Below are 17,571 nucleotides of genomic sequence, written 5' to 3' on the forward strand. Positions count from 1 at the left end.
TTCTCAGGAGGCAGGTCAGGTGGTCTGGTATTCCCATCTCTTTCAGAATTTTCCAGTTTGTTTTGATCCACACAGTCAAAAGCTTTGGCATAGTCAATAAAGCAGAAGTATATGTTTTTCTGGAACTCTCTTTCTTTTTTGATGATCCAACAGATGTTGGCAATTTGATCTCTGGTTCCTCTGCCTTTTCTAAAACCAGCTTGAACACCTGGAAGTTCTCAGTTCACATACTGTTAAAGCCCTGCTTGGAGAATTTTGAACATTACTTTACTAGCATGTGAGATTAGTGCAATTGTGCAGTCGTTTGAATATTCCTTGGCATTGCCTTTCTTTGGGATTGGAATGAAAACTGACCTTTTCCAGTCCTGTGGCCACTGCCGAGTTGTCCAAATTTGCTGGCATATTGAGTGCAGCACTTTCACAGCATCATCTTTTAGGATCTGAAACAGCTCAACTGGAATTTCATCACCTCCATTAGTTTTGTTCATAGTGACTCTTCCTAAGGCTCACTTGACTTCACATTCCAAGATTTCTGGTTCTAGCTGAGTGATCACACCATTGGGGTTATCTGGGTTATTAAGATCTTTTTTGTATAGTTCTTCCATGTATTCTTGCCACCTCTTCTTGATATCTTCTGCTTCTGTTAGGTCCATACTGTTTCTGCCCTTTATTGTGCCCATCTTGGCATGAAATGCTCCCTTGGTATCTCTAATTTTCTTGAAGAGATCTCTAGTCTTTCCCATTCTATTGTTTTCCTCTATTTCTTTGCATTGATCACTGAGGAAGGCTTTCTTGTCTCTCTTTGCTATTCTTTGGAACTCTGTATTCAGATGGATATATCTTTCCTTTTCTCCTTTCCTTTAGCATCTCTTCTTTTCTTCGCTATTTGTAAGGCCTCCTCAGACAACCATTTTGCCTTTTTGCATTTCTTTTTCCTGTACAGTGTCACGAACTTCCGTCCATAGTTCTTCAGGCACTCTTTGTATCAGATCAAATCCCTTGAATCTACTAGTCACTTCCAGTGTATAATCATAAGGCATTTGATTTAGGTCATACGTGGATGGTCTAGTAGTTTTCCCTATTTCTTCAATTTAAGTCTGAAATTAGCAATAAGGAGTTCTTGATCTGAGCCAGTCAGCTTCCAGTCTTATTTTTCTGACTGTATAGAGCTTTTCCATCTTTGGCTGCAAAGAATATAATCAATCTGATTTAAGTATTGACCAGCTGGTGATGTCCATGTGTAGAGTGGTCTCTTGTGTTGTTGGAAGAGGGTGTTTGCTATGACCAGTGCATTCTCTTGGCAAAACTCTGTTAGCCTTTGCCCTGCTTCATTTTGTACTCCAAAGCCAAATTTTCCTGTTACTCCAGGTGTTTCTTGACTTCCTACTTTTGCATTCCAGTCCCCTATGATGAAAAGGACATCTTTCTTGAGTGTTAGTTCTAGAAGGTCTTGTAGGTCTTCACAGAACCGTTCAGCTTCTTCAGCATTAGTGGTTGTGGCATAGACTTGGATTACTGTGATATTGAATGGGTTGCCTTGGAAACAAACACAGATCATTCTGTTGTTCTGAGATTGCCACCACTTCCCTGCTGGCTCAGATGGTAAAGTGTCTTGCTTACAATGTGGGAGACCTGGGTTCGATCCCTGGGTTGGGAAGATCCTCTGGAGAAGGAAATGGCAATCCACTTCAGTACTCTTGCCTGGTAAGTCCCATGGACAGAGGAGCGTGGTGGGCTACAGTCCATGGGGTCCCAAAGAGTGGGACACAACTGAGCAACTTCACTTTTTCACTGCATTTTGGCCTCTGGTTATCTCCACACCCTGGCTTTTTATCTGCCCTCAGGCTTTGCTCAAGGGTTCTTATCCCATCCTACCCTGAACTTGTGGTAGTCTCTCAGTTGTGTCTGACTCTTCGTGATTCTATGGACTGTAGCCCGCCAGGCTCCTCTGTCCATGGGATTCTCCAGGCAAGAATACTGGAGTGGGCTGCCATTTCCTTCTCCAGGGGATCTTCCCAACCCAGGAATCGAACCCAGGTCTCCGGCATTGTGGGCAGACTCTTTACCATTTGAGACACCCCAGCCCTTTATTTCATCCCCCCAGTGTGTGTGGCAGGGCGGGTGTTGTAAATAAGTTGGGTAAAGAATGGAATGCAGAACTCTGTGCTCTGCCTCCATAGGTTGGTTAATTTTAGGCAACTCAGAGTCATTTCTTGTTGGACCTCAGAGTGTGTCACAGACACGATTTGACCAGCCTTCCTGAAAAGGAGGGACATGCCAGAGAGGGTTCCTATAAAGGTAAGTCCTTTTGTATTGGAATTAATGCAGAGGAAGATTCCAACCTAGAAACCTGAAGCCTAGTATTTTCTGCCCTATAATCCATTTCCCAACATGAAAAGATCAAAGAAAGTTCTAGTAGGACACATAGAATAGAAACTGCTTGTTCTTATCAAATGGATGGTATAATCCCAAGAAAATGCATCTCAGAAGCAAAAGTGAGACTTCCAAATATTTACACATGTCTCCAGGCAGAGGACTGGACCTGAAACAGCTTTGCTGCTACTCATAGCTTGCTGTATTTATTACAGATGCCAAGGGTATAAATTATTTTCAATAAAATATTAATTGCAAGCTAGGAAAATGATATTAAATAAACGATAATAATAATCCTAGTGGGATCCATATTAGAAAAAGGATGCACATGCATGTTGGGGAGGGTCCAAGGAGGACAATTCAGAAGAAAAAAACATGATAATTGGCCAAATGTAAACAAAGACCCAGAAGGCCTGCCCTATGTAAGTGATTTAAATTATCTGTTTATGTGCTCCTCCTCATTAGGGAGGATGCCCATACCCTTTCTCTGTGGGTGTGTATTTCTATGTAGCTTCTGTGCTCCTCATTCAGGACTTTTGCACTCTTCTCCAGGTATGTATTTCTGCCCTGCTTTTGATATACACAAATAAACTTGTTTCTCTGTGTGCTGTACCATATGTTGTGCTGTGTCTCTAATAATAAACTGTTTTGCAGTTTTTGCCTCCTTGAAACATTTTTGCTTTCAAATGGGGTAAGAATCAGGCAACTTCGCGTCTAGTCTCTAGCCCCTGGTAGACTGGCAGTTAGGTTCAATCCCTGGACAGGGAAATAAGATCCTGCTTCAAGACTACTGTCCCTCTGAAAACATTTTCACACACAAAATGGAAATCCGTACTTTATAGCATTCTGAAGGAGAATCATGTCATAGGACAGCAGCAATGACTCCATGTGAGGGTGTGGGGAAGGCCTTCCTGAGCAGAGATGACGGATTTGGGATCTGAAAGATTAGTGCATGTGAACAGGGGTGTGAAGGAGGCCGAAGGGACAGAGCTTTTGGGGCTGTGGCTGAAGCAGGAATCGGATATTTGATGAAGCTGAAAACCAACACAATGAAGCAAAAGGAGCCAAGGGGAGTGTGGAGTGAGGTGAGGCCAAAGAAGTAGGTAGTAGCCAGGCAACATAGGGCCTTAAGGTTGAATTTAGTGTCAGCTTTGAATTAAAAAAAAACAAAAACAAAAAACTCAACAGATTCCAAACAGGTTGGGGCAGGGATAGATGTGGTGGAATTGAATTGTGACCACAGATCATCACCCAATTTCCATACCTATATACAATGGAATATTACTTGGCCATTAAAAAAAACAATGAGATAGTATCATTTGCAGCAACATGGATGGACCTAGAAATTACCATACTAAGTGAAGTCAAGTTAGACAAAGACAAATATCATATAATATCACTTATATGTGGAATCTAATTTTTAAAAATGGCACAAATGAACTTATTTATGATATAGAAACAGACTCACAGATTTTGAAACAAACCTATGGTTACCAAAGGGGAAATGTAGGGGGAAGAGGGATAAATTAGGAGTTTGGGATTAACATATACACACTGCTGCTGCTGAGGCTAAGTCGCTTCAGTCGTGTCCGACTCTGTGCGACCCCATAGACAGCAGCCCACCAGGCTCCCCCATCCCTGGGATTCTCCAGGCAAGAACACTAGAGTGGGTTGCCATTTCCTTCTTCAATGCATGAAAGTGAAAAGTGAAAGTGAAGTTGCTCAGTCGTGTCCAACTCTTCACGACCCTATGGACTGTGGCCTACCAGGCTCCTCCGTCCATGGGATTTTCCAGGCAAGAGTACTAGAGTGAGGTGCCATTGCCTTCTCTGACATATACACAGTATTATCTAAAAAATAGATAAGTAATAAGGACTTCTAGCACAGGAAACTCTACTCAATAATCTGTAATAACTTATATAGGTAAAGAATCTGAAAAAGAATGAATATATGTACATGTATAATTGAATCACCTTGCTGTACACTTGAAACTAACACAACATTGTAAATCTACTACACACCAATAAAAATTTGTTTAAAAAGCCATCCAGGCATTGTACAGAAGATGGATGAGAAGAGTACCAGGTTGGTGAATGATGACCAGAGTAAAGGTCATTGCAGTGATCCAGAGGAGAGCTAGTGAACAATCTGAAGCCCGAGCGCCATAGAAAGCCCGTGCTCCACGACCAGAGAAGCCGCTGCAATGAGAAGCCTAGGCACTGACACTAGAGAGCAGCCCTCACTTGCTGCAGCTGGAGAAGGCTCACACATAGCAATAAAGGCTCAGCACAGCCAAATTAAATACATAAGACAATTTTTAAAAACCCCTCAAATCAAGATGCCATGTCACAGATTTCCCTGGTGGTCCAGTGGTTAAGAATCTGCCTTGCAAAGCAGGGGAAGCAGGTTAGATGCCTGGTCAGGGAACTAGGATCCCACACGCTGTGGGGCAACTGAACCCATGTGTCACAACGATAGATCTCACATTATGCAACAAAGATTCCATGTGCTACAACTGAGACCTAACAAAGCCAAACAAATAAATTAAATCAAGTTTTAAAACAAAGATAGCATGTCAAAAGACAATGATTTTAGAATCAACTGGCTCATAATGAATGCATGTTTCACACTTAAAAAATAGATTGGAATTAAGAATACAATGGTCTAAGAATTCCAGTGATTTGCAGAGCTTCAAAAGGCATGAAAATATTCCATATTAGTCCAAGAGATCAGAAGAATTAAGGGCTTCAAATAAATACTATCTCTTTTTAGCAATATGCCTCTTTCTAAATTAAGACAGAACCACCTGTGAGCTTGAACTAGCCTCCCAGGATATGGAGTGAAATTCCAGCAACCAGGAGGGGATCTGATGTTAGTTTGTGGGATTATCAGGTAGGGATCACACTGAAAGTTAAGATGGGAAATTTGATGGCCATCCCTGACTCGGGTTAATTCTTGATACTAATCACACAGTTTTACCTTCAAGTTTCTGGCTGTCTCTGACAGGAAGGTGCAATGGCCTAGACATTTAGAATTAGTAAATCAGATATTGGTGACTCTCCTTAATGAATCCTGTTAGACACAGGATGGGAGGTAGGGTGTTCAGAAAAGCCACCCCATTCACCATTCACATCATAACATGATTGGTACATCTCCTAGCGGGGATGAGCTAGCACAGAAAAAGTGGAGTTTTGAGGAATAATATGGGAGAAAACATTTGGGAACATGGAAACTTGACATCCCATGCTACAGAAGCAAGAGAGAAATGAGGAAGGAACTGGGATAATTTATAGAAGGTCCAAAAGGGGGATGGAGAGAAGTCCAGGCACTTGCCCCAGACTTAGATGTTAAATACTTTTTGAAATATACATATATGAAATATACAATAAATGAACGTTTTACATACTTCACAATTTTAGCTTTACCTCAACCCACTCAAAGTTCTGCTTTATAATTTGCAGGCAGAGGAAAACCTAAGAGGGTATGTGATTCTCTGTTTATAACAGGAATAACACAGATTTCAGGCTGAGGAAGAGAATGAATAAAGACTGAATTTTGCCTGCATCTCAGATGACTTTTTCCCTTGTATGTGTACACCGATATTTTGACTTATATGAAAGACCAGCTCATCTACTTGAGTAGAATATAAGAAAACCAGGGTAAATAAAATGTGAAAGACTGACTGCCAAAGCACAGGACAGGAACTCCATTGAAATGTTAACTCAGAAGTGAAGGAGATAATGCTGAAACACTGGAGAAAGATCTACATATAAACAGAGACATTGCATCAGTATTTAAACAATGTAATGGAGACTTCCCTGGTGGTCTGTAGTTAAGAACCTGCATGCCAATGCGGGGGACACAGGTTCAATCCCTGGTCGAGGAACTAAAATCTCGCATGCCACAGGGCAACTAGGTCTGCACACCTCAACTAGAGAGAAGCTTACTCATTGCAGCAAAAAGAGCCCACATGCTGCAACTAAGACCCAAAGCAGTCAAACAAACAATGTAATGTCCCAATGAAGAAACGTTCCAAGGAGCAGAGTCTTCAGAATATAGACTTTGCTATAGAAATGCATCAGACCACATGGGATCCATTCATCTTCTAGACTTTATTTCAAAAATGTATTTCTCTTGGTATTGTTAGGTAGTTAGAATAGGAGAAAGGAGTTCAAAATGGCGGTGGTTAAAAGACAAAGAAGGGAAAAGCCTGCAAAAATAGAACAAAGGAAGGTTGGAGAACAGAGTGAAAACCTCAGGTAAAACAAACAGCCCTCCTAGCGAGCCCAATTTACATAGGGCAGGTTCAGGTGAGGAGAAAAAAAAAATATTAAAAGAGACAAAATTGGGCCCGGGTGCTTCTCTTCTCTTCACGTCTTCCCACGGTCGGCCTGCCCTCAGGCTTCAAGTATGTCTTTTCTTTGCTTTCTAAATAAAACTGAGATATAACACGGAGCTGTCACACTGGTCTGTCCAAGGAAACTGCACAGAGTTGAAACACTGGTCCATCCTTTGCTTCAAATTTTTGTTGTGATGAGACAGAACCGAGGAAATTATACACTCGCCCAACAGTATTGACCATATTGCTTTATGCAATATGGTATTGCCCATATTGCTCTCTGATCTAGGAGCATAAAGCAATATGGTCAATACCAAGTACAACTTGGGAAACACATTTTTTAAATAAAATCTAGAAGATGAATGAATCCCATGTGGTTTGATACATTTCTATGGCAAAGTCTATATTCTGAAGACTGGGAGGGACTAGTCCCTAAATGTGCAAGAGCCAGTTTCTATTATTAAATACAGCAGGTGTGATGACATGGTGTGGTTTTGTTGCTTCCTGAAATGCACAGGCAGACTGCATGGCATGACAAATAGAAAATGATATGACAGGATATTAACACTGAAAAATGGTCTCAAGGCAGAGGAAATGAGGGAAAGAAGCTTTTTCAATCTGACAACTGACCCAAAACATCTATCATAAAGTGCAAACATCTTAAATTTTTTAAAAATATGTATTGCTCTGAGCCATCATCAGAGTCACCCTGTGTGAATCATAAGCAGCAAGGTTATGAGGAGGAAGAGGACAGAGGTTCAGAAAAAGTGAACATGGTTTTGTATAATCAAAAGAAGTCTCTGATAGAGACTACTTTTGCTTCTCTCTAAGATATTAATGCTACAAAACAAAATGCCTGGGACATAATAATGTTAACTGTTAACTGGGGGAAAAAAAGCATAAATTCACCAAATACTAACCAAAATCAAACCACAATTATTGCTTTTGGTGTCATATTTCAGAAAATAGCTGAAAACTTTGTTGGCTCAAGTAAGTTTGGTTGCTCAGTTTTATGATTTGAAAAATATTAACTTATCCATCTATTTATTTGCAGTATTTATGCCCTTTCACAGAGATAAATCATGAAATGGCACCATTTCAAATATGTTAGCATCATGTAGTAAAAAAATTAACACATATGAAGGGATTCCCTGATGGTCTAGTGGCTGGGACTCAGCACTTTCACTGCCACTGGCCTGAGTTAATTCCTGGTTGGGGAGCTAAGATCCCACAACCCACACAGTGCAGCCAAAAATACACAAAAATTCGCATATATGATACGTAGTTTATACATTTCTTTGGTTTAACACTGTACTTTTTCAATGGAGTCCAAATAAAAATGAAAGCAACACCCTGGCTGTTATTTTAGAGATATCAATGAATCCGAGACAGCAATGAAATCTTTTCTTATATAGTCAACACAGAGAAAGACAAAGTTATTTTCACAAAATTTTAATCTAACCAAACCTGAGGGGATAATTTAATAAAATTGCTACCATGTAATAGTTATCTATAACAAAGTAATCAAGCACAAAATACCTGTTTTACAAGTAATTTGAAAGGCATCTCATTTGCATGAATCTTAAACACATGCATTTTTCTAATAGCACCATTTTCTGCCACTAAGTTTCAGAAAATATGTGATTGATAATATTCAGTCATTTTTTGGATTCAAGCTCATGTCTATGAAACAGTGATGTCTAAAGAAATTAAATGGTATTAGAGGATCCAAAAGAAACCAAAACCAAAATAATCATATGATGATTTCTGGGGGGAAAAAGGCAAAAGTAAAATGAAAATTAAGCACTGTTGCTTGTGTAACTGTTAGCTTTTTGTAATTGATTACACAAATGAACACAGTTCTTTTAAGTTAGAAAACGATTCCTGAAAGCTAATGCAGTAATTATCGTGCAAGTTACCTAGGGAATCGAAGACTGATTATTGAAGCTCAAAAATCTTCTGCTAGGATAAAACCTGCTTCCCAGAGCTTCACAAAATAGTTTTCAGCGGTGAAGTAGAGGAAGTAGAGAACAAGGAGTAGGGAGTATTTCTAAACATGTTTAAGTATTTCAATGTTACTGTCACAGGGAGGAACACATCTGACTCCATATTCCATCTGTTTCTTTTACTTTAATATTTGTATTCTATTGCTTTTGCTACAAGTTAATCATTAAAAGGATGCTGTGCTCAGTCACTCAGTCATGTCCAACCCTTTGTGGCCTCATGGATTGTTGCCTGCCAGGTTCCTCCATCCATGGAATTTTCCAGGCAAGAATACTAGTGAAAGTTAAAATCACTCAGTCACGTCCGACTGTTTGCAACCCCATGGACTATAGTCCATGGAATTTCCAGGCCAGAATACTGGAGTGGGTAGCGGTTCCCTTCTCCAAGGGATTTTCCAACCCAGGGATCGAACCCAGGTCTTCCACATTGCAGGGGGATTCTGCACCAGCTGAGCCACCAGGGAAGGCCAAGAATACTGGAGTGGGCAGCCTATCCCTAGGGACTCCAGCAGATCTTCCAGACCCAGGAATTGAACTGGGATCTCCTGCATTGCAGGCAGATTATTTACCAGCTGAGCTACCAGGGAAGAATACTAGAATGGATTGCAATTTCCTACTCTGGGTGATCTTCCAACCCAGCGATCGAATCTGCATCTCTTGATAAAGACCTTTGCTGATATATTCCTGGCTCCCAGTACTCTTGCCTGGAGAATACCATGGATGGAGGAGCCTGGTAGGCTGCAGTCCATGAGGTCTCTGAGAGTTGGACACGACTCAGTGACTTCACTTTCACTTTTCACTTTCATGCATTAGAGAAGGAAATGGCAACCCACTCCAGTGTCCTTGCCTGGAGAATCTCAGGGATGGGGAAGCCTGGTAGGCTGCCATCTATGGGGTTGCACAGAGTCGGACACGACTGAAGCGACTTAGCAGCAGCATGAGACTAGCTCTCCATCATAAATCTTGACTTGGGAATGCACCCACTGCCTGCAAGCACATTCCCCCACACCCTAAGTTAACTATACAATTGTCACAATGGCCCCTCGAGATGTGAAGTACAGCTCTGGGTCACCATCCACCTGATTCTACTCTGAAGTAAGTTACCACATAATAATAAATGGATCCACTGATTATATGGAGCTACCTGCCTCAATCTTCAATCTCAAGATACCTTCTCCGTGCAGTGGGAAGGTTTGGTTCCCTCTGTCCTCAGATACCACGGGAAAGACCAAAATTCAAAATGTGAAGTTGTCTTTAATGGATGCATATTGAATGTGCACCATCATAAAATCAAAAAATTGTTATGTCGAACCATTGTAAATTGGAAACCATCTATAATTTCTTAAACTGAAATCCAGGTTAAATTTTATGCAAATCATACGTGTACCAACTTATGCTTAGGGGAAATAATTGTAATATGAAAATTAATAAATTTTAAAAGCAGAAGGCAGACAGCTTGACATTCTTGAAAGTGAAAGTGTTAATCGTTCAGTCAGTCTGACTCTTTGTGAGCCCATGGACTATAGCCCGCCAGGCTCTTCTGTCCATGGGATTCTCGAGGCAAGAATACTGGAGTGGGTTGCCATTTCCTTCTCCAGGGGATCTTTCCAACCCAGGGATCAAACCTAGGTCTCCGGCATTGCAGCCACACTCTTTACCATCTGAGCCACCAGGGAAGACCTTGACATTCTTAATTTTGTACAGTTATTTGCAAATGAAATTATATACCAAGGAAGAAAAAAGAGGGCTGAGATTTTCTCTTTTTTTTTTTGAGTAGTTTTTTCCTTTACTATTGTAGTATCTGTATGTATCACTCAGGCTTCCCATGTACCTCAGATGGTAAAAAATCTGCCTGCAATGAAAGAGACCCAGGTTCTATTCTTGGGTTGGGAAAAACCCCTGAAGAAGGGAATACCTATCCACTCCAGTATTCTTGCCTGGAAAATTCCATAGGCAGAGAAACCTGATGGGCTACAGTCCATGGGGTCACAAAGAGTCAGATAAGACTGAATGACTAATGCTAGCACTAGCTATACATCACACATTTTTACATTAAATCATAAATAGTCATACTGTTGGGGCTTCTCAGATGTTACGCTGGTAAAGAATCTGCCTGCAATGCAGGAGACTCAGGTTCAATCCCTAGAGCAGGAAGATGCCCTGTAGTAGGAAATTGCAATCTACCCCAATATTCTTGCCTGGGAAATCCCATGGACAGAGGAGCCTGATGGGCTATAGCCCATGGGGTCAAAAAGAGTCAGACAATGGCTGAGCACCTGAGCACACACATTCACTTTTATTTCTTGTCTCTCCAAACGGTTTACAATTTCCTTGAAGTCAGTAAGAAAACCTTATATCTTCTTGTTTGTTTTCATGCATCCATTTATTTAATACATATTTATTAAGGTTCTACTTTGTGCCTGATTACTGTATCAGGCTTAAGCCTGTTCTTTGACATAGTAAACCCAAAACAAATATTTATTGATAAATAAGATACATGCCCTCTACTAGCAAGTAGCACATTCATTTTAGAAACACTTATAGAAGCTCTCTGATTTTGAGATCCTGTGACCACAAAAATCCCATAATCTTCAATAGCTCCTAGGTGTCAACTTGTGGGAGTTTCAACAATCAGGCTACAGCTGGATTTAGAATATATTCACTTGCTCATATTTTTCACAGTTTAGTGTAACTTTTGTTATTCCTGCTAAAAGAATATTAACAGTTTTCACTTTTCTTCAATTTCGTATAAATTGCTATAAATAAATAAAATAGAAAAGTATTTAGCCACTTGACAACTATAATAATAGGGGACATTTCCATAATGCCAGCTTTATAAATAAGCCAGAAACTCTCCAGATTTGGCAAACTATATCAGTAAAAATAGAGGAAAATGAATGGTTTATTATAATTTAATGGCACAGATTTCTGTTGAGGGTTTATGTAATTTAGTTTACAAATATGCTCATAAAAAGAACATTTTGATATAATAAATATTCAAATAAATAAATAAATGTCACCATGACTATTCTCTTGAGTGACAACAAACAGTATTATAGTCCCAGATGTTTACTTACATTGTCCCTGAAAGATAGATAGACCACTGGGTAACCATCATGGTTATGGATGCACTTTTTATATTGAGACAGTTCTAAGGGGAAAATGGCCAGTCTCTCTGCATACCATCCAGCTATACAGTATCTATCCATCATCATTTGTACCAGTTTCTTTAATGCAGCTTTGGATTTGAAGAGATTCTTGATTTTTAGTGTGCATGCACACACACACACACACACACACACACACACAGAACAGAAGGAAAAACCTATAAAAAAATTCTTTTTTTTTTAATTAAAAGAAAGTTTCTTTTGAGCTGGCCCACGAGGCATTCGGGGTCTTAGTTCTCTGGCCAAGGATCAAAACTATGCCCCCTGAAGTAGAAATGCAGAGTCTTAACCACTGCACCAACAGGCAGTCCCAAGAAATCTCTTTTTAACTGAGCTAGACATTGTGAGTCACAACTGGCAGGGATCATTCAAGGCTCATAATGAGGTTATCTTCTTCCAGAGTGGATTATTCTTCTTCTATAGATATGTAGAAAGAATGTTTATTATGAGGGATTGGCTCGCATGATTATGGAGACTGAGAAGTCCCACGATAGGCTGTCTGGAAGCTGAAGGTTCAGGAAACCAGTGGTGTAGTTCCAGTCCACACCCAAAGCCTAGGAACTAAGGGAGCCAATGGTATATGTCCCAGTAGGAGTCTCAAGCCTAATGGCAAAGGAGAAGATGAGTCTTCTCCTTAAAAGAGAGCACACTGGTCCTTCCTCAATCTATTTGTTCCAACTCAGGCCCTCAATGAATTAAATCAGGAGTCCCAAGGACTGGTCTACGGCCTGGACTGGTCTATGGCCTGTTAGGAACCGGGCCACACAGGAGGAAGTAAACGGTGGGTGAGCGAATGAAGCCTCATCTGTATTTACAACTGCTCCCCATCCCTCGCATTACTGCCTGAGCTCTGCCTCATGTCAGATCAGCAGTGGCATTAGATTCTCTTAGGGGGACGAACCCTACTAAGAACTGCCCATGGGAGAGATCTAGGTTGTCCACTCCATACGAGAATCTAATGCCTGGTGATCTGAGGTGGAGTTGACTCAGTGATGCTAGTGCCGGGGAGCGGCTGCAAATGCAGATTATCATCAGCAGAGACGTTTGCACAGAGACCCTAATAAATCAGCTTCTTGCAGACTCACATCAACACCTCACTGATAAGTGAGTGGTAAGTGACAACTGTATAATTATTTCATTATATATTGCAATGTAATAATAATAGAAATAAAGTACATAATAAATGTAATGTACTTGAATCATCCTGAAACCAGCCCCCCATCCTAGTCTGTGGAATATTGTCTTCCACAAAAAGCAGTCCCTGGTGCCAAAAAGGCTGAAGACCAGTGGATTAAATTATGCTCCAGGATTATTTTGTTTTTATCAGCCATCTAGGTTAATGGCAGATCTAAGTCCAAGTGAGGATGGAAATAACTTCAACCGAGCTTCAGTTGTGAAGAAAACTGGTCTTCTCTAGGGTTTGCTGGAAGCACTGCTCAATGTTTCTGCCTCTCCCCCATGCTTTTGCTTTTGCAACCAGCAAGTTCCTTGTGAGGAAAAGTAGCTTCAAAGGCAGATCTCTTCTCCTTCAGCTTCTCTCTTCTGTATCTTTGTCCTGGAAATTCTCCCTGCCTTGGGAGTTCCCCATTGCCTCAATAGGGTGTTTAGTATGCTTTGTTTTGCTTTTATTATTCTCAGGAGGTTTGCTCTAAATCATCTTTACAGCCAGAAGTGGAAGTTCCTTTGCCCCTATATTAACTGTCAATGTCACTACTCATCTAGTACTTCCAGCTAATTATCTGAGATTGATCCTCAATAGTTCAATCTCTTTCTCTCCTTTTTTGCCTACTCTGCACTTGTAGAAACGTCTCTCAAAACCAGACTCTTCTGCTACTCACTGACCCTGATCAACCAGGTTACAATTGCCTGTGCAGTTTCTATCTGATATTCCTGCCACAAGAATCTTTCAAATCTAGTCTTCAACAGGACTATGTCCAAGTTCATTTAAGCTGCTATAACGGAATGCTATAGACCAGGTGGCTTGTAAACAACAGCAATTTATTCTCACAGCTCTGGAGGTTGGGAGTCCAAAATCACAGTGTTGGCCAATTCAGTCCGGTGAGAATCCACTTCAGGGTTCTCAGGCAGCCATCTTCTTGCTGTGTCCGCACATGATGGAAAGGACCAAACAGCACTTCATGGACTATTTTATAAGGTCATAAAGCCTATTTATGAGGGCTCCACGCTCATAACCCAATCACCTCCTACCACCCAAAAGCTCTACCATCTCATTGGACATTTGGTTTTCAATTTGACTTTTGAGGGGGCACTTTCTGACTATAGTGAACAATGTAGCATCAAATGTCCTGCAGATTAAATAGTTAAACAGGAATCCCTCACTCTGAAATGCTAGTTAGGAAAGACAATGGAATCCTCCAGGAAGTTATGACAACCCTGTGTCTACTCAGTGAAAGAAAGATGTTCCTTTTTGGCTTTGAGTCAATCAAGAAGTTTCTCATTCACCCAATGGGAGTTACCCACAAGCCATCTTCAATTAGCACCAGAATCAAAGGTAGCTGATCTAATGACTCTAGTATATACTGACTGAAGGACCCTACAAGCAGGACAGCTGCCTCCCCACCCCAAAGAGAAGTAAGCAGCACATACTTCTTAGAGAATCTCAGGGGGAAACCAAGTCTCTTTATTAAGAGTTTGATACTTAAAGTATTTGGCTGGCAAAAAAAAAAAAAAAAAAGTTTGTTCTGGTTTATCCATAAGATGTCACAGGAAAACCCAAATGAACTTTTTGGCCAACCCAATAAAACAGGAACTAGTAAAGATAAGAACATATTTCTGAATTGTCATAACTTGGCACAAGACAAAACCTGTGCTGATGCGAAGCAAAGAAAAGCAGAGCAATGTAGCCCAGGCAGACACAGCAATACCTGGCTTGGCTTCACCCTATGAGCAGCTTTAAGAGGAGGAAGGGGTGCCAGAGAAGTATCCAGGCAAGCCCCACCATAGGATATTGTTTTGATATAATTTATTCTGTCTGGGTAGGTTCCAAGTGATGTCAGCACAGACAGCTCTGTAATCATCCACTGATAACCTGGTCCTGTCAGGTTGACAGTACTTCCCTGGTTATTACCTAGAGCATCTCATATTTCTGAATGTTGCTGAGATTAAAAAACTAATGAGAAAAACTGGAAAGGAATATGCTGAAAGGAACATGGCTTTTGTTCTATAGTGATGGGACCATAGATGATTTTTCTCTGTTTTCCAAAATTCCTTACAAGATATATAAATAAATGTAAAATACAAACAGTACAAAGAAGCAGCAAAATCCTCTAAAATAATAAAAAGTACAACAAAAACTTTCTCTTTGAACTTGAGATTTTTGTAATTACATCAGCATCATAATTACAAATACAAATTTCCATGTATAAGATGGGGTTAAAGGGCCTTGTGTCTCATGAGAGACTCTTAGAAGGAAATGTTCCTGATTGTCAGTTGGCTTCTTCTACTTTTCTTTTTAACAACACATTATGAGACGTTCTTGGTGGTTCAGTTGTTAGAAATCCACCTGCCAAAGCAGGGGACACAGGTTCAACCCCTGGTCCAGGAAGATCCCACAAGTGGCAGCACAAATAAGCCTGTGCACCACAACTACTAAGCCTGCGCTCTAGAGCCTGGGAGCCGCAGCTTCTGAGCCCATGCTCTACAGCCCACGGTCCACAAAAAGAGAAGCCACTGCAATGAGAAGTCCAAGCATCACAACTAGAGCGTAGCTCCCACTCACTGTAGAGGAAGTCCATGCATAGCAATGAAGACCCAAAACTGCCAGAAGTAAGATTAAAAAACAAGCAACCAAAAACCCCAACACTTCACTTATTCTCTCCACAGAGAAAATGTACGAAACATTTTTTCACTCATTATTTACAGAAAAACTTTTTACCTAAAATTCTCATATTCTTCTACTTGTCGTTTCCATGGGCAGCTTTGGATATTTGTGATAATCTGAAGATAGTCATCTTCTGAATACCTAAAAGTCAAATGTCAATGAAATTAGAAAATAAAGATCTCACTTATTGATAAATGAATCTATAAGTCATCAAATGATATTTATAATCTACTCATTCTAGCCCTCTAAATCTTTTCTTAAATAAGGTAATATAGAAACAAGTAAACCTCATATTCATGTCAAAACATCTAGGAGCATGCAATTCACAAATAATTATTATGTTGATCAAGGAATGTATAATTTGCATGCATCATAAGTCAAGTTTAGTATTACAAACCAACCGACAGCACATCAATTCACACACATATCTTATGGCTATTTCACCTTAGGTTTTCATTAACAGATACATATAGTTTCTAGACATTTACCATAAATATAAATTGTATCATCTTTTTCAGACTCTAAGTTGATAGATTTCCCTTGGGATATATGGAAAACATTTCCCCAAAATAATCATCTTAACCTTTGAATTTGAACAGAACATTTAACAAACAGATTAGGACAGGTTAAAAGAGATGTATACTGGGCATAAAAAAATCTACAGGCACAATTGTACAGTATGGCCAGTTCCCAGTCCCTGGTAGACCTCCCTCCATCTGAAATTTCATTGTTAATTAATAACTCCTTTAATAATAAAATAGCCTCTAGTCTTTAAGGGTTATCAGTTATAATGCATATATCCTTTTGAGTGAAGAAAAACACCCTTAAATTTCCTTTCAGTTAATATCATAGTCCTTAGTTGCCAGCTATGATCAAGGTTTTACAATAAAGAGATGGAGTAGATGTTGGTGAGTGGGTGGGGAAGGCAGTAAAGAATCTTGTCAGGAAAATATCTTCCCCACCACCACACAGTACAATGCATTCCCTCTAAACTTTACCTCTAAAAGGCATATTTATTAGAGGTCAGGAAGGTCGTCAACCAAGTAACTCCTTTGCCCTTGAAATTTACCTGCCTTTCGGGTATTTCTCTTGTCCATGTTGTCACCAAGATTAATCAAAGATATTTTCTCTTGGTTCCCACTGAAGAAAGGTTGAAAATCTTAAAAGACTTTGCTAAATACTAAAAGAAAAGAAAAGCAAAGAACTACTATAGAAGAGATTAAAAATAGTTTTAGGGACTCCCTTGGTGGTCCAGTATTTAAGACCTTGCCTTCCAATGCAGGGTATGTGAGTTCAACTCCTGGTCAGGGAGCTAAGATCCCATATACCTTGCAGTCAAAAAAACCACAATATAAAACAGCAGCAATAGTGTACAAAATTCAATAAACACTTTAAAAATGCTCCACATTTTTTAAACAATCTCTTAAAAAAAAACGTTTTACTTGCATACAGGCTTCATTTTATCTTACCCCCCTGGACCCCAAGACTTGTCACCAAGGAACTTGAGAAACCTATACTTTAGCCTCATAGCTTTGTCTAGAATGAGGAGTTGCCCGCCTCCACATGGTGACAGTTATCTAAAAGTTGTTGTTGTTTAGTCACTAAGTCCGACTCTTGTAACTCCATGGGCTATAGCCCTCCAGGCTCCTCTGTCCATGGGATTTCCCAGGCAAGAATACTGGGGTGGGTTGCCATTCCCTTCTCCAGGGGATCTTCCTAACCCAGGGATCAAACCCAAATCTCCTGCATTGCAGGCAGACACTGAGCTACCAGGGCAGGGCAATTTCATATCTAAGCTTAGTCTAGAACATTAAGATTCTCATTCATTTCCAATCAGAATAAAGGTGT

At 40.2% G+C, this 17,571-nt stretch overlaps 1 protein-coding gene across 1 annotated transcript in view; it reads right to left on the bottom strand.

Moving 5' to 3' along the window:
• ST8SIA6 (ST8 alpha-N-acetyl-neuraminide alpha-2,8-sialyltransferase 6) overlaps positions 1–17,571 on the bottom strand; it is a 146,725-nt gene that overhangs the window by 32,254 nt on the left and 96,900 nt on the right. The window contains exon 4 of the mRNA XM_042230593.2: positions 15,778–15,864. Within this exon, the coding sequence (XP_042086527.2) occupies positions 15,778–15,864 (87 nt within the window). The remainder of the gene's footprint in view (positions 1–15,777; positions 15,865–17,571) is intronic.

The sequence above is a fragment of the Ovis aries genome, chromosome 13 (genome assembly GCF_016772045.2).
Source record: "Ovis aries strain OAR_USU_Benz2616 breed Rambouillet chromosome 13, ARS-UI_Ramb_v3.0, whole genome shotgun sequence".
Taxonomy (NCBI): domain Eukaryota; kingdom Metazoa; phylum Chordata; class Mammalia; order Artiodactyla; family Bovidae; genus Ovis; species Ovis aries.